This window comes from Kwoniella europaea, chromosome 3 (genome assembly GCF_036810445.1).
Source record: "Kwoniella europaea PYCC6329 chromosome 3, complete sequence".
Classification (NCBI taxonomy): Eukaryota; Fungi; Basidiomycota; class Tremellomycetes; order Tremellales; family Cryptococcaceae; genus Kwoniella; species Kwoniella europaea.
Genome location: NC_089489.1, coordinates 969,487 through 991,183, shown reverse-complemented (window position 1 = coordinate 991,183; position 21,697 = coordinate 969,487). Strand labels below are relative to the sequence as shown.

The 21,697-nt window shown below is 47.5% G+C and overlaps 9 protein-coding genes across 9 annotated transcripts; 4 read left to right on the top strand and 5 right to left on the bottom strand.

Moving 5' to 3' along the window:
• Positions 1-30: 30 nt before the first annotated feature.
• V865_008236 (uncharacterized protein) lies at positions 31-341 on the bottom strand (the record flags this gene model as incomplete). The annotated part of the gene is made up of 2 exons (XM_066231973.1): positions 31-229; positions 313-341. The coding sequence occupies 2 exons, from the start codon at positions 339-341 to the stop codon at positions 31-33; spliced, it is 228 nt and encodes a 75-aa protein (XP_066088070.1).
• Positions 342-376: 35 nt separating this feature from the next.
• Positions 377-975, bottom strand: V865_008235 (uncharacterized protein; the record flags this gene model as incomplete). Its single annotated transcript, XM_066231972.1, has 3 exons — positions 377-526; positions 620-776; positions 854-975. The coding sequence occupies 3 exons, from the start codon at positions 973-975 to the stop codon at positions 377-379; spliced, it is 429 nt and encodes a 142-aa protein (XP_066088069.1).
• Positions 976-1,141: 166 nt separating this feature from the next.
• On the bottom strand, positions 1,142-1,366 carry V865_008234 (uncharacterized protein; the record flags this gene model as incomplete). The annotated part of the gene is made up of 1 exon (XM_066231971.1): positions 1,142-1,366. The coding sequence occupies one exon, from the start codon at positions 1,364-1,366 to the stop codon at positions 1,142-1,144; it is 225 nt and encodes a 74-aa protein (XP_066088068.1).
• A 276-nt stretch (positions 1,367-1,642) lies between these two features.
• On the bottom strand, positions 1,643-3,991 carry V865_008233 (uncharacterized protein; the record flags this gene model as incomplete). The annotated part of the gene is made up of 4 exons (XM_066231970.1): positions 1,643-2,210; positions 2,261-2,475; positions 2,519-2,609; positions 2,652-3,991. 4 exons carry the CDS (start codon positions 3,989-3,991, stop codon positions 1,643-1,645), a joined length of 2,214 nt encoding a protein of 737 aa, XP_066088067.1.
• A 1,689-nt stretch (positions 3,992-5,680) lies between these two features.
• On the top strand, positions 5,681-6,589 carry V865_008232 (uncharacterized protein; the record flags this gene model as incomplete). Its single annotated transcript, XM_066231969.1, has 5 exons — positions 5,681-5,684; positions 5,743-6,132; positions 6,227-6,285; positions 6,353-6,422; positions 6,564-6,589. 5 exons carry the CDS (start codon positions 5,681-5,683, stop codon positions 6,587-6,589), a joined length of 549 nt encoding a protein of 182 aa, XP_066088066.1.
• Positions 6,590-7,180: 591 nt separating this feature from the next.
• V865_008231 (uncharacterized protein) lies at positions 7,181-10,568 on the top strand (the record flags this gene model as incomplete). Its single annotated transcript, XM_066231968.1, has 7 exons — positions 7,181-7,363; positions 7,422-8,240; positions 8,299-9,848; positions 9,921-10,093; positions 10,155-10,365; positions 10,427-10,487; positions 10,548-10,568. 7 exons carry the CDS (start codon positions 7,181-7,183, stop codon positions 10,566-10,568), a joined length of 3,018 nt encoding a protein of 1,005 aa, XP_066088065.1.
• A 269-nt stretch (positions 10,569-10,837) lies between these two features.
• Positions 10,838-13,103, bottom strand: V865_008230 (uncharacterized protein; the record flags this gene model as incomplete). Its single annotated transcript, XM_066231967.1, has 10 exons — positions 10,838-10,894; positions 10,965-11,198; positions 11,277-11,403; positions 11,497-11,673; positions 11,732-11,839; positions 11,888-11,967; positions 12,027-12,243; positions 12,336-12,489; positions 12,552-12,629; positions 12,689-13,103. 10 exons carry the CDS (start codon positions 13,101-13,103, stop codon positions 10,838-10,840), a joined length of 1,647 nt encoding a protein of 548 aa, XP_066088064.1.
• Positions 13,104-13,432: 329 nt separating this feature from the next.
• On the top strand, positions 13,433-16,959 carry V865_008229 (uncharacterized protein; the record flags this gene model as incomplete). Its single annotated transcript, XM_066231966.1, has 15 exons — positions 13,433-13,438; positions 13,513-13,605; positions 13,739-13,810; positions 13,898-13,958; positions 14,026-14,156; positions 14,224-14,548; positions 14,640-14,719; positions 14,774-15,500; positions 15,574-15,689; positions 15,756-15,896; positions 15,964-16,025; positions 16,077-16,220; positions 16,297-16,650; positions 16,716-16,741; positions 16,802-16,959. 15 exons carry the CDS (start codon positions 13,433-13,435, stop codon positions 16,957-16,959), a joined length of 2,496 nt encoding a protein of 831 aa, XP_066088063.1.
• A 473-nt stretch (positions 16,960-17,432) lies between these two features.
• On the top strand, positions 17,433-20,349 carry V865_008228 (uncharacterized protein; the record flags this gene model as incomplete). Its single annotated transcript, XM_066231965.1, has 8 exons — positions 17,433-17,702; positions 17,752-17,813; positions 17,873-18,472; positions 18,707-19,317; positions 19,381-19,494; positions 19,550-19,618; positions 19,675-19,985; positions 20,086-20,349. 8 exons carry the CDS (start codon positions 17,433-17,435, stop codon positions 20,347-20,349), a joined length of 2,301 nt encoding a protein of 766 aa, XP_066088062.1.
• Positions 20,350-21,697: the final 1,348 nt, after the last annotated feature.

Here is a 21,697-nt window from a genome sequence, read left to right as displayed (position 1 = left end):
TTGTCAGCATTATCCTGGCAAGTATAGTACTCACGTTTGTTTCACAGGGACCACCTCTCGTGCACCTCCCTCTCCACTCTCAAACCGTTGATCCTCATAGAATTCCTCCATTCGCTTCTCCTTTGCCGTCCAGACGCCTCGGAGCCATAGCTCAAACGCTCTTGACTCTTCCGGTGAGGCTATACCAGTATCAGAAGGAGGCTGCTCATCGCCGGTCGATAAAGATCGACTGCCTAATGACGGCACTTCAGAAGAGGCCGATGATAAGTTCGAATACAGGTGGAGATGCAGGTGAACTGTCGGAGGAGGTACCGAACGCAGAAAGACCGAGAATAAACCATACCTAAAACATTAGCTATGCTTATCGATTTCCCACTCACCAATCTTGAGGGTATTTCCCATATGGTACCCCTGGGTAGCCTATCGTCACGTCAAGTAGCTGCAGATCTGGCACCTGGGGCAGTAGCGTTCTCAGGCAGAATAGCAGACCGGTTGAACGAGGATGTAGCATGGTGACAAAGTCAGGCTATCGAGTCAGCAAAGCTCGTGCACAAGAATCACTCACGATTCCTTCCCGTTCAGCATATCGCACACTCTTCACTCTTTCCTCGTCACTGACAATAGTTCCTTCCGGGAATATGAGCAACCATATAGGAGAACGCTTCTTGGGCTGAAGCAACCCTGAAGTTTCCGAATGATCCTCTTCTCCAGATTGCGCTTGATGTCCAAGTTGAGTGAGCGCAAGGGTGAGATTGTCTCGATCCGCTGCCCATGATCTATTCATAAAAATGAATTTGAAGAAGCGCTGGCCTGTCAGCTACTGTTAATGAGCTATCCACTCACCATCCCCCACCCAATCACCGGTATATTCCTCAAACTTGCTTTCAGCAGGATGGTGATCCCCCTCGAATGACCGGCATAGCATGAGAGAATCCACAGATACATCCAGTCCAGATACGCTTGATGATTAGCCATGATCACTAGCCTATCTGGAAGGTTGATCTTGATCATGTTGCCTTGAGCATCTCTCTCAACGAGGTTGGTGATCGAAGGGGGTGTATCGGTAGTCAATACAAGTGAGGTTGGTCCGAATAATACGGTGATGACGATGACTTCCATTAGCCTTGATCATCCTTGGGGATCACTCACGGAGACGTCCATAGCCATCTTTGGTCCAGCCAATCGCACTGTCAAACCATCTACGACCCACGATGGGGATAAGCAGCAAAGGGAGACACAGGAACTGAGCCGAATTGATCCCCAATTGAGCGAGGTTGAAGACAAGAGGGAAGAAGATCTTGGATGTTAGCGGTCCATGAGGTGGTCGCTGGTCTATGGGTATGGTATACAGTGGCTTCTCTGACATGATGAGCATTCATTTGAATCGTATTGAAGGAAGAGGAAGAGGAATATAGATCGACAGATGGATGACGCATCTCAGTACGATGCTACAATCACCAATTCAACACTTCGGCTATCTCCTCGGACCTTGACAAGCGATCGACACTGGATTCAACTCAGATCGAGGGTATGAAGCGTGCTCTCTTTCACATGTTCTTTACAAGTTATCCGATACATACAAGCTCTATGGTATTAAATTCTTCAAGTGATAGCAGAACAGATAGACAGTCCCAGCACAGCATCACTTCCTCGTAGCTACCCAGGCCCATACATTCACATCCCTATCCTCGACCGGCTCAACATCCCTACTCTGTCTTGTATCGCCAAAATCCCATCTACCACCTCCGTTGTCACGCAGTTCCGCTTTGACTCTTCCGACAACACCCTCCAGCCCATTCTGATTCTTGATCAATCCTGTACCTTTGTATTCAACTGCAGACTTGACCCAGTCCAAAACGGCATCTTCCAGAGCCCCTGGTACCTTCTTTGTCCACTTCTGATGGAATACGGGCTTGACGGCATTGGACTTGATGTTCTCTATAGAAGGTAGATTGAATTGCATCGCTAGTGACGGTAAAGATTGGATCATGTCTGCCAACAGCATAGATGCGAACGAGTTCTTCAAAGATGCTGGACATTCGGATGGAAGGGTATAGCTTGTCTCGACGATTTCAATTTTACCCCCTCGCTTCAACACCCGAGTGGCCTCTTCCAGAAGATCGTACCATTTCGTCTCGGATATGCCTAAATTGACAAACCGGAGGTGAACGAGATCGAACACGCCGGTGTCAAAGGGAAGTTCGTTGATGCTGAAACGGAAGTTATGGGTCAGCTACGTCTCGCATCGATGCGTACTTACAAATTACCCCTCTGCCATTTAACCCTCTTTTCGACACTCTCCCACATACCTATCCCTTCAGCTGATGTACCGGCTTTTGTCGATCGTGCTCGTTTCTCAGCCTCGGCAAGAAGTGACAGGTCGATCTGACAAGGGACCAGGTCAAGACCAACAAAGTTTGTATTTGGGTATTGTAAAGCCATTGAGATGGGCCAATGTCCAGCGCCTGTACCGATCTACCACTTCAGGTCAGCTTCAGCCGTTGCTACCCTCACTCACATCAAGTACCGCCTTGGGCGGCTCTTCAAACTCTACAAATGTGTGCCTCTCTCCCGCAATCTCGTACATGGTTTCATGCAATCTTGCTTCGCTACACACATCCATCAGCTAATCTCACCGACTGTACACTCACAGGTCAAGGACATCCCTCTCCCATCCTACGCTGTACAATCCAGTGCTCCTCTCACCCTTCGCATCAACCCATACCTTCTTCCCAGGTAAACCCCATCTTGGTCTAGGCGTTTCCTTCCACCCCTCCAACGAGAAGGAGCTCTCTGTATGAGCTGTATCCTTCGATGATAACATATCCAGTCTACTCAGCGACATGCTGCCTCTCCTTCCCACATCGGTACTATGGTCTCCGCCGGATGGCTGTTGATCTTCTTCTACGACAGGTGCAGACCATGCGGCGAATGGGTGACCTGCGGCAAAGGGAAGGACTTCTTCGATAGCAGGGCGAGAGAAAGTCTTCATACCAGCAGGAGGGACCGGAGAAGGGTCATTTACTATCCCCATGACTCGATCGCGAGATTGAGTAGAATGAGATGAGGTGATGGATGCTGGATATTCATGTTCAGCTTGAGATGTAGGGGTAAACAGGTGGGTGAAGTCGGCTGTGGACCCTTCTGTCGAAACGGTCTGAGATGAGGGAGGAATCAGAGGGATAGACATCTCGGTAGAAGTCGTATTCTGAGTATTGAATGAGGCATCGCTATAGACCGAGTGAGTAAGTTGATGGTTCACTTGTTCAGGCGAGGTGGGTCGATGCTTTGGCTGCATGCCGAGATTCAATGGCGTGGTGATCATCGAGGAGGATCTCTGAGTTGCTCTGACACTACCCTTGTGAAGCATGAGTCCACTTGGTCTTCTTTCCTCTTTATCCTTTTCAGCTCCTCTGTCTCTAAAACCAGATCTCATTGTACCACTGAAAGACGATAGCTTTGTTCTCGTATCCTTGAACGCACCGAGTTTGTGTAAAGTGTGTGTGGGATTTTGCGTGGGTGTGACAACCCTTTCTTCGCTTTTAGCTACTTGAATTGCCAGATCATCCTCCCATCCTTGTGGTATACCCTTGATCGCTGGGTCCACAGGTGGTCTTTGATCGATGGATTTTCTCGAATCCTTCGAGCTCACTTTCCCATCTTTCGCTGTGGAATGACCCTTCGCCGAGCCGAAAAAGTCCATGGGAGTGACAGGACGTGCTTGTATCTTTTCCTTCTTGTTATCGGTCGAGGTCTGAAGTCGAGGTGGTGAGCTTGCCTCTTGCAGATTGACAATGAGAGGTGGAAGAGCAGATGAAGGGGTTGCTGCGTTTGCGAGTGGGGTTTTGGGTTTTGTTCTCTGATGGGTTGAAGTAGGAGCTGGCATGGAGGGTGAAGGGACGTCTGAGTCGGATGTGGGAATGTTATGCTGGTCCAGTCGATTCCGGGGGATGAATATCTGAGATGCGATGGAGGGGAGAATGAGATCCATGTTGGGTATAAACTTTGAATTGGTCAATGATCAATATCTGAACCATACTGGACGCTTGGATCACCTCAAAAGGACAACGCTTGGATCCCTCCTGTCATCGGATCAGCACGTTAACATGATGACAATAACGGTAGATGATCTACTAGATAAGGGTCAGTGGATGAACGTGCAAATCCCTACATGCATGTGAACATCGGTGGGTCAGCTGTTCAACTGATTGCAAGTACTTTCTGTTGAGATGTTGAGACATTGTGTGTGGACTGTGTTGGGGGCTTTAAGCTATTGCGACTCAGAGGACAATAACAGGGGTACAGAAAAGTGAGAAAACGCGGAATGACCCTTCATTGAATATATGAATATATGTGTGTGGGTCACGTTTGACCGTTGAAGATACACTTCAAATCAATTCTGTCATTCCAGACACCATATCCATTTAACACTTACAAGACCTGAACATCAGAAGTTCATACCTAGCCGTACTGATGGAAATCTCGAGATAGCGCTAACTCACCGATTCTTGGAGTGGTGCATGACATTTTATCCCCCCCCCTGATGTTTAGTCCGTTTAGTCCAGATCTTGGGGTCCCGTGTGATGGACAAAATCGTCAGACGTTGCAAGACGTGCTAGAGAAGGCACTATTGTCATCCGCATGCATCTCGAATCTCGAGAAGACCATTGGACCAATGAACGAAGTTGCAATCCTCCGCGCGGGAGCTTGAGGATGATAGCACATCGGTCTTTCCCGTAGAAGTCATTCAGAGGGCAGAAAGATGCGAAGCCGAACTCATGAGTCTGATCGTAGCAAATGAGATCACGGAAGAAGAGTATGACAGTCATCAGGATATTGAGGGTGCGCTTGGCGAGCCTTTTATACTCGAGATTGATACAATGAGACGTCGGACGGCACTGAGAAGCAAAAGGAATCATTGGACTAACTCTCCAAGTCTCTCAATCACCCCATTAGAAGGAGTATCTCAGAAATGAAACGAGGAAAAAGTTCCATTGGTGGGTTCAGAAGCAATTGATCGATTTCTTCAAGGACCGTGAAGAGGTAGGTATACATATCCAGCGTGGAGACTGTGACGGAGGGCGAGGCGATATTGACGGCAAGAGGCAATATTCCTTGGCCAAAGTTCGACAAGAACAATGACTCTGCAGCATTGCATTCCTGTAACAATCGCGCCAAGCTCCTCATGGGAGTTGACCTTCAATCTAGTAACTCTACGATGGGCAATTGATTACAAGGATGGGAAAAAAGGCTGATTGCTTCATTGCGCCTAATCATCTTTCTAGCTCCACAAGCTCATCAATATCCTTCTATGCAGCAAACTTGTATGACACCTTCCCCAGGGGGTCGTTGTCCTGACTTCTGCCTCCGTGTATCTCCACAGACATCTCTGTTACGATCAGGCCATCTCATGATGCATTGAGCTCTCTTGACGATCATCAGTCAGTCAAGGACGGATGCCACCTAAGTACAGAAAACAGCAGGGATGAAATAATGACGTCATCCCACCCTACCAGCACAGGCCACCTTAGCTGGTGTGGTGTATCTGATCCATCCATCCATTCATTCACCATCTATCTTACTCACTTGATCACTTTGACTCATTCTTATATCTTCACCGAACGTAAGTAACATCACCTGTCTCTCCTGCCAGCCCAGCACCACTGCAAGACCAGTCATCATGTGTGAGTCGTAGCTCACTCCCCCTCACGACAATCGCACTGACTCTGTGCTCCACACCAGCGAACCCATCAGACCTCCTTAACCAAGCCAAATCAGCTGCTACAGCCGTAGCCTCGACAGTGGTCAACACAGCTACCAGCGCTGTCAACCAAGCTACCGCGCTCGCCGGACAAGCCGCCAATTCCGATGCAGCCGCCAGCGTAACCTCATCTGCCAAGTCCCTCGGGTCACAAGCCGCTTCGACCGCTGGATCACTCGCTGGTCAAGCTCACGCCCAAGCCCATGCCCTCGCTCCGACCGTTATTCCTGCACCCGCTGCCGGTGTCGCCGAAGGTGTAGACAACAGAGGTGATTTGAGTCCTACAGATGAAGTTGGGAAAGCAAAGTTTGAGAAGTTGTTTGAGAGCAGACATTCCGCCGATGAGTTGAAGGATAAAGGTATTCTCAAGGGTAAGTGCAACTCTGCAGCGTATCATCGTAGGATGGAGAATGAGTCTATTGCAGAGCATATTGTACAGTGGCGCTGACCCGATCATAATTCTAGGCGAACCTGGCGATTCCCTCGCTGGCAAACGAGCTGACCTTGAGAAAGCTATGCACAAAGTATGTACCATGCCTCACTTGCCAGTTAAATGTGGTGTAAAGTGAGAGCTGATTAGGATACACCCAGGACCAACTCGACAAGGAAATTGCCCAACGACCTCAACCCGAAGAGCTGGTCAAAAAAGGTATTTTGAACCGTGAGTATTGGGTGCTGCTCAACTATGCCTAATCTACTTCCCATGCAATATCCTTGTCACCGTCACTCCACTCACATGATCCATATCGTCCACACCTCAAGCATATATGGCAAGAAGACTAACCATCTTGCATCATCATAGCCGACGAAGCCCCACCCACTCGATAAGTGGCTCCGCAGCCTTCGACGTCTGGGGCCTCTGTCCAAGGTTTTTCGAATTTCTGCCATTTGCTCCAACCGAGAATATCCGACTTCTACTGCGTTTTTAGTTCGATGCGATTCTATCTATACCTTGTTGGTCACATTTGAATATCAAGTCCAATGAATACCCCCTAACATCACAGTATCGTATGCATGTATATATATATTCGTGTGCATTTATTACAACAGGCCCACGTGATCGCGACGATCAGTTTGGTGCACCAAACAACTAGGATCAGCGGGACAACTGATGCAGTAACTCCGCTCGGATTATTCGGGGGCCGAAGGGAAATCGTAATGGTACCGTCCCATTTGTAATGGGGTAGGGGCCATTACGCCTGTGCGGATTTGTAATGAATCATAATCAGGGATTACAATCCTGATAGTTGGGCTTTAGACGGGAGAAGATGAAGCCTGCCTTCATCAACTATTGCCCATCAAGATCACCAATGAGGATTACCTTCTGCTGAATTCAATCTGATATACACTGTATATATAACAATAACACCTCACACCACACCCATCCCAACACCCACCGTCTCCCCTCGACTGGTCTCAATGGCGGTCTCCACACCCCAAGAAACGGTGCCATCTACCCTGCCATCACAGAGTGCTACAACCGCATCATCTTCCCCACAAGACGTGCACAGGTATCAAACGAAGGGACCTGGGATGGAGCTGAAACCCATCGGGATACATAATGAGTCGAATACTTGTTTCTTGAACTCGACATTCCAAGCTGTACGTGCGATGACATAGTCGCTTTCTTGCCAAGCTGACGCAGCTCACGCTTCCACAGTTGAGCGCAACGGCTTCGTTGACCACATTACTATCGTCCTCTCCCAATTCACCACTGTCCGTACATCCCAACTCTTCGCTACCTGACCCCATAGTCCATCCCAAATTGATCCCTTCACTACATCCGGATGTTCTCGAACCACCTCTATATGATTTATTACCCGTCACAAGAGCATTCACCAATTCCCTTCACCGGGCATGGAGGATGAAAGAAGCAGGTGGAGGCACCTATGGAGCCAGTGAAACGTCATCCAAACGATCCATGTCGTTGAACTCACTGTTGAGGGAAATTGCGAGGAAATATGATCAGTACGATGACTACTCCCAACAGGACGCTCATGAACTGTTGAGGCATCTACTAGATTCGATGGAGATGGAGGAGAAGGATGTCATCAAGAAACTACAACCTGATCTGCCGCCCTTGAACAGTATCAGCGGGAGGCGGAAGAAGTCCAAACATAACGACAGCACACTGAAATCTGGTCAGACCACTCCCTCAGCTTCGATCGCCATGAACCATTATCTTGATTTAAAGCATATCAGTCCACTTCCTTCTCCACTACCTTCACCAGCCCACACTCGACCCTCCTCACCAGGCCATACCGATGTGGATCCTATGGTTTCCGCTGTTCCGATCAACATCAACGGTCAAATGACCGGCCATGTCGTCAACGAAGACCAGATATTCTCTCCATCAGATACTCCTGTGGAAAGCGTATCCGAGATCCAGCAGTTAACGGAAGAAAGGTTGATACCTTTTGTCGATGTCTTGTTTGGTGGATCGCTGGCGAGTGTCGTTGTGTGTGAGAAATGTAAAGCGGTAGGTCCATCAACTTCTTACCTCCATTTGTCCTCATCGGCTAAATCTCCATCGTTAGGTCTCCCACACGTACGAGGGCTTCCTGGATATCTCACTGTCGCTCAAAGGAGAGGATCCCAAACCGCGTAAAAGAGACAGGCTAAGAGCTATGGCACGTAAATTCCGACCTCGGAAATCCAACTCGGCCACAGCACAATCACCCGATATCTCTCAAGGCAATTCTTTCCATTCGGTAGTGTCGGAAAGCGAACTATCAGAAACCGAAGGACCGAGAGAGAAAGATCGTCGGAAGAGTATGGATTCTGATGACAGGATAACAATCGATTCTAACAATACCAACAGTAGTGGTCTCGGTCGAAGCAGTTCAACCAAGAATTTCGGTGGATTAAAGAACAAACCTAGTTTCTCGTTCAGAAGGAAAGACAAGAAAGCTGCTTCCCCTGTTATCGGTCCATCAGCCACTTTCGAGGAAGAGAAAGTCAGAACCCCTTCTACATCTACACCAAATTCACCATCTCTACATGGTCAAGCAGTTCAAGTCGACAGGAAGCAGCCTAAACATCACCATAGGCACCATGGGCCTGGCCCAACCCCCGCACAAGCTGCGTACATCTCACGTATACTCGCTCCACCTCCTGGTGCTATCGATTCGGACGATCCACTTGCAAAACTTCGAGCTGCTCAATCTGGTCAACCCGTAGAAGCTTCTTCATCTTCACCTGAATATGGCTTGATCGATGCCTTGCGAGCGTTCACTTCGGTCGAGGTGTTGGAAGGTGAAAATGCCTTTGCATGCAAGAAATGCTGGAAAATCAAACATGGTTACTACTCCAAACACGAAGCGACTGTCAAAGAGGAGGACGAAGAACAATTGAAAGACGATCACGAAGGATTACCTCAGACTTACACAAGAGACTCTGCATCGACTGCCAGCTCCATCGGCACGTCACCACTGCTGGTGCCCAATGCAAGGGTTTCTACTCATCAGCCACCTCAAATCTCCGTCATGGGGTCACCCTCGTCGGAAAAATCTGGTAAAACATCCTATTGGGATAACTCGGAGAGCAGTAGATTGGGAAGATCACCAAATCATTCCGACCTTCCAACAATCAGAGCTCCATCACCACTACGAAGGCAGCTGGAATTGGAAGAGCAGGAAAAGCTGAATCAGCATATGGCATCGACCACGCTCTCCTCGACTTATGGTTCCGATTATTCGCAATTGACCATCGATAGCACAACCACCACGACGACGTCCAGGTCGACCGAAGACAACGACGTGTCCACGTCGACCTCTGCGGATAACTTGGCTGAGGCAGAAGATGATGAAGAGGACGAAGAATCAGACGGATTATCGGATTCCGATACTTCGATAGATGAACATCATGACAATAATGATAATAACGAGGACGATCAAACGAAATCCAAAAGGAGCAAGAAAAGTAAGAGCAGAAAAGATCATAATAAGAAATCGCATCATGTGGTCATGGGTCGAGCATTCAAGCGGTATCTTATAGCCAAGAAACCTGAGATTTTGGTATTCCACTTCAAGAGGTTCAAGCAGACAACCAAGAGTTACAGTTTCTCGAGTTTCTATGATTTGAAAAAGTGAGTAACATCACGTCAATGCCGCCATTCTAACTCTCGGTACCGCTGCTGACTGTCTTGACTGGAACTCAGAATCGACGACTTCGTGTCGTTCCCCGAAACCCTCGATCTCGCACCTTTCTTAGCACCCAACAGGCAAGATTACAAAGTGAACCAGACTCCTGACGGCCCTCGAGCCACTTATATGGAATGGGCGAATCCCGAGCAAGGTCCCGAGCTGGATCCTGTCATGTATAGGCTATATGGTGAGTCTTGTCCGGAGACATGCCCTCTTAGAAATCTCAGCTGATTTGTCCCGCTCTCCAGCCGTTGTCGTACACCTAGGAACGATGATAGGAGGACATTATATTGCTTACTGCTTGATCGATCCTGAACAAATGTTTGGTAATGCCGCAGAAGGTGAGAACAAGACACCAACGGTCGAACCGCTTGATCAGAGGTCGAATTCGAGTATCAAATCGCGGCAGAGCGGTAAGGGGCAGAAAACGGATAGAAGGGTTTGGTGTTTCTGTTCCGAGTGAGTTGTCGCCCGATTTCCCGGATTGGAAGAGGCTAACATATACGATAATCATTCATAGTACATCAATCCGATTGGCGAGCATCGAAGAAGTATTGAGTCAAAAGGCCTATCTATGTTTCGTGAGTATCAGAGCTTTGCCGAGTTGGTCCCCTCTGAGCTGACTGCGTTGAATTGCACAGTACGAGAAAGTATCACGATAGAATCCGGACGTTTGGACACGAGACACGAATGGAGCGATACATGGGGGGAAGCATGGTGATACAGATAGAAAAATGGAAATAGAAAATATTCTTCTGTAACATATAGACAAACCGGATCTTATCTTCGATATCCGGATACCTTGTAATATCAAAATGACCTCGTATCGAAGCAATCAATGACGATATCATGCACATATTAGTCACTTGCGAAGTAAAATGTACAACTGTGCAGTATTCCAGAAAAGCCAGATCCATTTGAAGGATGGTACTTAATCACTTTGACCTTCCTCTTGGTCATCACCGCGATCTTCCCTATCTTTGTTGAGCTGAAATGAACCCAAAAGATGGTTAGATATCCCTGTTTCAGTTCATGTTGTAAGCAGTGCGTGCACTCACCATCTCATCGTCCTCATTTCCTTCCTCATCCTCCCCATTGTCATTGCCCCCGTCTTCTTCGTCAACTTGATTAGCATCCTCCAAGAGGTACTTCCCGCTATTATACTCCTCAACGAATATGTTGCACAAGCTATCAGGAGCAGGAGAGTGGTTTTCCCATATGTACATGTATTTCGTTCGGATGAGATTCCTGATCAACTTGAACAATGAAGGTGGATACCATCCTGTTTGTAGCTGTGCAGACATCGAGGATCAGACATCGAGGATCAGAATGATCGTATGGGGTGGTGCTTTCAATGCAATTTAACTTACTGAACATTTGGTCCTTAACTTATCAACATCGTTTATATATTTCGCAATCAATGGGTCGGTGATATCGCATAATTGGAAATCACCTCTTTCCCTGTTAAGGTATTTACCATCGAATATATGTGCTTTTCTACGGTTACACAAAGAGTAAATCAGCTGTCAGCTGTGGGCGTTTTTGGACAACATCACACCGTCCAGTATCGCTTCAAGCCACTGAACCTACGTTACATCCAAAGGCGGTCTTTCACCTTGTTCGATCAGCTGCTCTTGTTTCTCGATCCACCAGCCTTTCTGTTTGGTCTCGTTCCCTCCTTCAGGTTCTTCTTCGGAATCGAGCGGGTCCACGTTGATGGGCGTTTTGACTGTTTTCTTGTTCGGATAGAAGAATATACGTTGGTATCTGTCGCAGTACAACGTTATCAGCAAGGTTCAAGCTTGCAAGCTTCAGGTTCAATTACTTGTACGATTCTCTGTCTCCACATGGATCATATCCATATTTGACTAGACACTTCCCGAACGGACCAGTGCTCATGATGTAAGATGCTGTGGGGACGTACGCTTTCACCCTATAAATGCATGAAATCAGTTTGGTTTACAGTATGCATTGAGCTCACCTCTGAAGTTCTCGACGTTCCTCGATACTGAATCTGGCGAAAAGAGAGTATCTCATCCACACAGGTCTTTCTTCGAACAACTGCAACATAGCCGCATTCAGCCATGACCACCGAGCAGCAGTGATATGACCGAACTCACATCTTTGAGCTTTTTCAATAAACCAGCGTCCAAGGCACCCAACCTATTCTTAACTTGCATGGTCGGTTCTCTCGGTACATCACCCAATCTATGGTTATGAAGCACACTGATCGGTCCCACACCTATTACTCTTGCTTTGTTAACGTATCTAGTCTTCCAAGTCTGGGTTCGGCGATCGAAGAAGGGTTCCGAAACAGCTTGAGTAGGCATCTTGTAGCTGTATTACGGCAAGGATATCAGCCGGATACATATCTTGAAAAAGGATGTTCTAGGAGTGATGGCTTGGGGGCGTATTACAACACAACTCACTTATATGCATAGGGTAAGTTCTTGGTAGAGAATAACGGCGTAGGCTGCAGATCCATCTTCGACCTGTACTGGATCTTCGGATCGAAGGGATTTTCATGAGGTTGGAGGAATTCCTCTTCGAGTGGTGGAAACGAATAATCGAGTATTGCATTGTCTTTACGATCATCAACATGTCAATAGTGGTTGCGATATACCGTATGAAGACAAAACGCTCACAATCCAGCGACTTGAGCGAGTTCACTAGATTGGCTATCGGCCCCTCCGGATCAGGTGTCCATTGGTAGTCTGCCATTGCTGTATTCGGACGGAGACGGAATCAATCAAGCACCTTTGCACCTCTAAGTTCAACTCACATCTGAACCTGACGGTCTGTGGAATGGACCCAAGAACTTCCGACGTGAAAACCCCTTCATCCTTATCTTTCGCCTTCCTCCTTCTCCTCGTGATCTTCAATAACAACTTTTGACTCGGTATCCTATGTCCTCTAACAGGATTCTCATATGTCGAATCTTCTAATCCCCTGTATCTCATCTCCAATACCGGTTTTCCAGTCGATGTCGATGTAGCATTGAAGCATTCGTTGATATCTTGTTGATGTATCACCTTCAATATCGAGCTCGGGTGAGAGAGAGGTCCGGGATATTCGATAGAACCAAACACATGTTTGGGTAGATACTTGAAAGGTGCTTTTGATGATTCCCCTTGATTCCCATCTTCACCGAGGATAGAGGCTCGTCTGGAAGAGCTGTCTGAGTCCACTGAGGACATCTGATCTTATATGTGTGAGGGTATGATATGATAGTAGAATGTTGATTGTTGATTGTTGAATGAAGTGTATTAACCGATTGAACTGTGTCTTTTATCTTTGATGCGCGTCAGAGATTGTTTCGAACCATCAACACACTTTACTTCTTTTTTTCGGCAATCATATAACGCCCCGCTCATCTTTGACCTCGTCTTACTCGACAAAAACAAAGCATCCACTGGCATCCACCCCATTCAGCGATAGAGGAGGATCAGGGCTTTCGAATGATACATTAGTCATACTGTATACTTCCATCTAAAGTCCTTTAAGCTCAGTCCGATCTAGAATAAGGATGAAGGTGAGTTGCACCCTATATCATCCACCTTTCAACCGATCAAAACACTGCTGAACCTATGCATCCGCTCTCGACAGTACCTCCTCAACTTCCTCGAAGGCATACCCGATGCACCAAACCTCGCAGATCCCGAGTTTCAGCAGCTGTTGATCGATGTACAAGCTGGTAAAGTAGGTCATATATCTTCTGTCCGGTCCGGGTGCGAGAGAGGCAATTTGGCACTTTGCTTTTATCCGTTTTTGCCAACCTCGACCGCTTTCAACGATGCTTTTCCTTGCTAATTTCTTCGATTTATATTATTAGAGCTCGAACAAATCGACTGCGGATGCATTCCACGATAGCTTGGAGAAGATAGTCAACGAATTGAAGAGTACTGTGGGTGGATTCCGGAACTTCTCGACCTTCTCTCAGAAAGGATAATCTGGATTGAGCCGAGACTGATTCGCTTTCTATCCTGAGCAGCCCGAATCATTAGCTTTCCAGAAACCGGTTTCCAAGAAAGATGCTCCGGATTACTATGAGGGCGAGTCCAAGGCGAATGGTCTACATTCGCAAGGAGGGTAGTTCGCTAACATCTTCCCTATCGACAGTCATCAAGAAGCCCATGGATTTGACCACAATCCTGCGAAACGTGAAGTCAAGGAAATACAAGAACAAAGCGGAATTCGCAGCCGATCTTGCTCTGATTTGGGAGAATTGTTATGAATATAATAGTCAAGAGGTGGGTGAACTTCCATGTCCAACTACGAAGATCAAAACATAGCAGCTGATCATCGTACAATCCATAGACACACCCTCTCAGAGCCGCAGCTCGATATATGAAACAAAAAGCGGAACATCATCTGGAATACCTTGTAGACAAGAATGAGAAGCCCGCCAATCCTCTTCAGAGTCTCTTACCCCAAGGCATACCTCTGAACGGCTCTCCTGCGCCTTTAGCGGGTTCTGCATCGACGAGAGCGTCAGGATTGGTCAATGATTCTGTCATCGAGGCTGGAAATGATGAAGATGCTGCTGGTGAGAGCGATGATGGCTTGGGAGCTCAAGTCGAGGAGCAGGATTTTCGCGAGGCCGGGGGGATACCGGACGGAGGGGGAGGAAAAGATCAAGAGGGTGAGTGTGATCCCGTACCTACGTCTTAACCCGATTACCACTTTTGCCGCAATTGACAAAGTCGAGGGTTGATCAAATGGTTCCTCTCCAGGTCAATCGCAGAGAAGTAGACGAGGCACCAGCGTAGCCTCTACTTCTAGACCAAGGATCAACGGCGACTCTCGCAGAAGTGTAAGCGATGTCCATCTCCTTTCGTGAGGACATTCAAGCTGATATAGTATGTAGCCCCCCGCATTTCGTCCTCAGCTGAATACGTCCCTTGAGTCTGCACCTGCCTTGATTCGAACACCATACTCAATGACCCATTTCATGCCTGTATCGCTAAACCAACCTGGGCCTTCTTTCTCCGACAAAGGAAAAGCCAAGGAGATCCTATATGGTAATGCACCTCCTTCGTGGTTTCCTATGCCTTCGTCTGCTACACCGGTATCCGCAGGATATGACGAAGAAGATCTCAAGCTGGAAGGATACTGGTGGGGAGCCATGTCTTCCACAAACGAAGATGCGTTGATCGGTGGTTTGCCCTCGATACCTCAGATGGTTGATCCGGTCCCTCCCAAACGGAAGCGTATCAAGCTATCTCACCGATCGATCAATGGTAATGACCCTACATCATCGCCGAGAAAGAGCCACAAGGGTAAATCAGTCAACATGAGAAAAATGATACACAGCACTGTCGACAGGTTACACGAGTCAAGGACACTCATAAACCGTATACAAGAATTTCAGAGAATAGAAATAGAAGGTGGTATCTTACCATCTAGAGAGCTACAAACTCAGAAAGAAAAGTTGATCAAGAAAGAAGAAGCATATCAACGATCGTTGGCGAGACAGGAAGAACTGGAACGGAGCAAAGAGAGGCAGAAAGCGGGAGGTGAAGTTGGTGACGAACAGGCTGCATTGGAATTGAAGAAGGCCACAGCGGCTATGCTGGCTCACTCGGGATTTGAAGGTGAGTAATGGTAGTGAATTTGACACTGACAGAGATACCTCTGCTGACCTCATCGATGTTTCCCTCTGAACAGGCGCAAATGAGACCGCTTTGGATCTGTTCACAAGGGTCGCGGTAGACCACTTGGCGAATATGGGTAAAACCTTTAGGTTACTCACGGATGGGTTTTCCAATAAGATGACTACCGAGGTTAGCCCCACCCTTCTTCTGGACTAGTACGAGTGAGAGATAACCTGACGCTGTCTTCATTGTTAGGAGATCATCCTGCACGCATTGCATGAGAACGGTCAGATAGAAACTCCAGACCTCGAGGCACATATGAAAGACGACATCGAGCGCGAGAACGTCAAAGTCGGTGACATGCAGAGGAAGATCAGACAAGCTTTCAAAGAAGTTGTAAGTTCACAATCCTTCCTATTCATACTTGCTCCATAGCTGACTGTATCGCTGACACCGAATCAAGACTACCGCACCTGTCATTGAAGATGATATGATGTTCGCAGAAAATGGTGAAATGCTCATGGAGTGAGTGGTATCCAGTGTCTATCGTGATTTACATGCTGATCCTGCCCATAGTGGTAATTTTGCCGACGAGCTGGGAGAAGATTTCCTTGGTCTGCGAGATCTAGGCATAGACAAAGAATTCGGGCTATCATCACTGACTGTGCCATCCTCGCTATTCTACGGACGACGAAGGCGGCTGGCTGCTGCACATGGAGAGTGAGTCGGCTCTGTTTCCCTTTCTTCCGAGTTTTCTTGGGGAATATTACTGATCTTCGTATATTCTGTATTGTAGGAAAGAAGATCTCCCCGATTACCCTCCGCCTCCTCCATTCATTCCTCTCAGTGTATCGAGCATCCCTACCCATCTTCCGGCCCTCCTGCATGCGTTTTACGCGGCACGTATGGAATCCGGATTGTCTATCATTGAAGACGACGTTTTCGATCCTTCTCATGCTCAGATAGGAAGTCTGGGCCAGATAATTGTGAAAAACGTACCTGCTCATACCGTCAATACCGGTGCTACTGCTGCAGCAAGTGCGAACAAGAAAAAGAGAGATAGAGAGAACGATGACGCTCAGAGGAATGGGAATGATGGCGATGACGACGAAGAGAAGAAGAGGAAAAGTGCGGTCAAGAAGCCGGTCATGTATGTTATCTCCAAGTGAACATATGTCAGGTATCATTGCTGACAAGTATGATGGTGAACTATAGACCCGGAGTAGGAAAAGGCAATTGGGGTGAGTATTTAGCTATGGCGCAGGTGAAAGGTTCAAGAGCTAACCTCATTGTCGCTGCAGTTCGCCCATCAAAGGAGGAGAAAGCAAGAAGGTTGGCACAAAAAGCTGCACTGATTCAAGATCAGGAGAGCTTACCTAATGGACTTGGTCTTGTGAAGGCTAATGGAGTGACTAATGGTGATGGGCAGGAGGAAGATGCCGAGGGAGAAGAGGAGTGATGACCGATTCGGTCCTATGATGCGATATCAACGTTGTAACCAGTCTTGCATTGACGAGCCCTAGGGTCATCATACATATACATACATATGCATCTCACATTCATCCTGAGTCTTCTATGAGTTGGCATTGCATGGGTGTTGCATTCATACACGACTGGTGTGATCGCCACTGTGTATGGGGGGGGCATGAGTAGTAACCGGTTATTGAGGCGCTGACTGTTGACTGACTGATTGATTGCATCATACTCCCCCATCTCCCACCTCCCATCCGATGACCATTCATTCATCTGCAAGTCCCATCTATCCAGCCCTTGCATCCCACTACTATCCACACATACACTCATACACTCATTTTTTGCGTGCGATACGACCTCATCATACCAGTACCTTGCCATGCTTCTTGAACGTCCATAGCGTTATCTTGTGCGACACCAATCATCATGGCTCGGTGAGTTCCCCTCACCTTTAGCCGGATGCTCAGACCCAAGCTTACTTACCCACATCAATCGTACAGCGATCCTCCATCCTTGCTATCCTCCTCGGAACTCCGGGACCTATCTCTCGCTCCATCTGCCATACGATCTGCCAAGATCACTATAATCCACCCACAACTACGAGATCTCATCTTACCGCTAGAACGAGGTCGGGTATTGTACCCTAGGGGAACAACGATTGAAGAGCAGCGATGGCTGCCTGCAATAGGTGAGGACGAGGAGGGGGAAGAGGGTATGGCTAAAAGGGGTGTGAGTACTATATATCGTGATATATGGTGATACTGACGAGCGCCTCCAGATCACTGGAAGCACAAGACCTTTGATCAATCTCGATTTCGTACCCAACTGCCTGACCGCTAGGTGAGTGGGGTAGATTTAGTTGAGTACCAACGTTGACATCATATTCATTCTCCTCTCAGCTCATCCATATTCGCATGTGGTGGTCAGCATGGTGAACTATATATATGCGATCTGCCTCAACCTTCTCAAAATCCATTGACCAACAAATGCATCTCTTCGGCACCCAAAATCAAGCCTTTCGTCATCAAAACGATACTATCGGGACGATCGATCAACAACTCCATCATCATACCACCGACATGGCCGAACCAATGGTCCAAAGTATCCGAAGAGAAGAAGTTGGGATACGCGAATCGCGGTTCCAGGAAATGGGAAGAATTGGGCGGATACGATGAAGAAGTGTTATTGGGGAAGACCGAAAATGGCCAATGGGTGACCAGACGACCATCCCCATTCCATTCCGAGGATGAAGATGCAGCTATGGAGGTCTCTGACGACTCGGACGAAGGTGAACGAGACGAAGATATAGATATCATGTCTGAAGATACCGATGAAGAGGAGGATTACGAAGTATCAGCGACCTCACCGATATCAGATGCGTCAGTCGCTACATACCCCAACACCGTTCCCTTCTTACATGCGCCCAGAATCCCCCATCTACCAAATCCAGCTCATCAAGCCCACTCCCGACCAGCTTCAACTTCTTCAAGACGGACAACGTCATTCAGTATACATTCTGAACCTGGGAATCACGCTCGGTCAAGGAGACAATCAATATCGTCTTTAGATGCAAGACATGGTCATCCCCCCATACAGATTGTCACATCGAGACATGATGGTCATACCTTCGTTCCTCGTTCGACAAGAGCAGTATCGCAAGCCAGTATTCGCTCGCATCGAAGAATAATTCCACCCAACAACCCTTCAAAATCGGGCTCGACTTCCACCAAAAGGTCTGTCACCGATGAACCACGAATTCTGATCTCCAATAATGACTGTACAGTCAAGATGTTTTCACTACATCAAGTCTCCTCTTCGTCATCATCTAGTCGTCCCACCATCGAAGAGAGGGACCCCATCGCCGCGCCTTTTTACACGCAAGGTAGAGAACCATTCTCATCTACACGGGCCGAGCAACGCGATCGACTCGCTAATAGAGATCGTCTATCTTCAAGACCGTTGGACAGATTAGGTCTAGGTGCACCTAGAAGTTCAACCTCAAGAAACGGTACTGCATTCGAATGGAGCTCCGTCCCTCTGGATAGAAATGAATTTGTCAGACAGTATCTACCTGACCCACACGTCACGCCCTTCACCCTGGCAGAGCGAGAGACCTTGTCGTTACAGAGAGACCTGAGAAGGGCTTCGGAAGGTTTGCGAGCTGAGCATGATTCCTTGAGACGAAGTCGGGAGGATTTTGAAAGGATCATAGGGATGAGAATTGATGCGAACCGGGCAAATGGTACTTCTAGCAGGAACAACAGTGGTAACGGAACTGAGGAGAAGGAGGAAAGAAAGCTAAACAAAGTAGGAGGGACTAGGTTCAAGGTGGCCACGAACCATTGTAAGTCGGCACGATAAAGCACGATTCATGATCTGACCCAATTGTGTTTGTGTTTCCTCTTAGCCTCGCTTTCACCTGATCTAAGAACAATGGTATCTGTTGGTGACTCTACGGAAGTCAGTATATTCGAGGTGATTGACGGGGGACGAGAGTTCAGGAAGATCGCTGTATATGATGGTGAGTTATGATTGAATCGTGTTTCCGGGAACGACTGACAATCTCTGTGTTATAGCTGCAACCGACGCCGGTTTCTCCACTGCCTGGAGCAAAGATGGTAGAAAGTTCGCTGTAGCTAGTCAAGGTAAGTCATATTTGAACAGTCAGGTGACATCATCTGACAGCACATCCGACGCGCAGACGGCCAAGTAACAGTATGGGACCATCGATCGTCCAAGCCATTGGCGATCTTCCACACCTCCGACAACGCAACCTCGTTGTCGGAACAACCATCGTTCATGAACGATATCTCAGCTTCCCATCTTTCGTCTTCCCCTTCTTCTTCCACTTCCTCAGGTGGATGGAATGTGGTTGGACCTGAAGGTATAGTCTTACGAGACCCGATCACTGGAACACCAAGAACGGGCACAAGTACATCTGGCAAAGAAGCTGCTCGAGTGGTCAAATTTACTCCAGAGGGCAGCAACAGGGATTTAATGGTATTTTCGGAGGTATGTCCTTTGACGCGTGCCCCTTTCCCGTTGCATCAGCGCCCGATGGTTGTGCAACCTTGATAAGGTCATGCTGATATATTGTATATGGGTGACATAGGAGAACTCCAATGTCCATCTCATTGACGCTCAAACATTCCACACTCACGTCGTCATACCCGTCCCGCACATCCCTTCCGGTACAGCAGACCCTGAAGCAACGACCAAGCCCAGACAAGGTGTCGAGAATGGTACGTGGGGTATAGCAGGTGTAGGGTTTGACCCCACCGGGGATTGGTTGTACAGTGGTACCGAGAGAACAGTTGTTGAGTGGGACCTGCGAAGGGCGTGTGGCGGTGGAGGGGGAGTTTGGGGACTTGCTTAATGATGCTCTCTCTAGGCGGAAATGAAATGGTGAGGAGTTTGGAAATTGGAAATTTGGGTAAAGAATGACTCTGCATAAACATGATGTAATGTGTACCTTCTGTTGTGAGAAATTGACGTTCTGGGTCGAGAATGAAGCGACAAAGTGTATCTAGTACGTTATAATCCTCATCTTGTATGATCTTAACTCCTTTTTGTTTTTTGTATTGATGAGAAACCTTGGTGGCTTGAAGCGGCAGTGATGATATATGCATAATTGCAAAGCATTTCTCATGCGGGTCAGAGTACTGACATGACTACTAGCATTTCACCAATAACTCAGGTTCATATCAAGGCTCATATATATACTATAACAGCACTCGAAGGCGTCGCTCTAGCTTCTTCACGCTGCGTGCTTGGGAGCCATCGCTGATCAAGATGGTATCTCGGATATGTCAATATTTGAATCGCGGATTGATCCTAAATCCTAGCCCTCCTGACTGATATCTCGGGAAAGAAGCTCCAAATTCTTAGCGTCCAGTTTGTTCACATTATCCCGCATTTGATTCTCGGCGTTCATGACATGTGGATCTGCTAAGTTCTGAGTTTCAGAATACGACAGTTCCTCGCCGCCTCTCTCACGCTGACAACAGATCTTACTGAATCGGGTGTGATCAGAGTTATCCTTGGGAAAGATCCATGGTCCGTAACAAGAGCTGTAAGTCATATCGACTGGATCATAAGCTGGTAGAGAGGCTGATTTGTTCTCCGCCAGCAGATATCCCCTTCGATAATTTACTAACTCGAAATTAACAACTTTATCGAAGCCCTCATCCGTGACATACAAATGATGAGATTGAATCTCTTTGCTTGAGACTTCCTGTCCTCGTCCTTGCTCTTCGAAATCAAACGACCGATTGAGCTGTATGAAACTGTTGATCCTAATACCAGCTCGGGTATATTTGATTTCAGTTCTCGTATCCTCTAAGTTACGTCGACCGCTGTCACATCTGACTCAATTGCATCTCGGATGCCGGAGATGACTGTATCAGTCAATCGGTCGACCCCTTCATTAGCTGATAGAATTTCTTCTGTTCCCACGTAGTTGGGCCCTGGAAGATTCCGAAGTGCTATATAAATACTTTCGATCAGTGTAGATTTGACTTCATTATTCAGAGCTGGGGTGATGATCTCGGATGTGGACATGGTGATTCTTGTATCCATGTAAATATTTGTCGGCAGCACGCCACCAAGTTATAAATGTGGATTCCAGAGGATGGTTAGTGAGAAATCCAGAAACTCTAAGCGTGATCTTCTAGGTAAGCCAAGACGCTACCTCCCGTTTGAGCGTCCTTTGACAGAACAGGGGT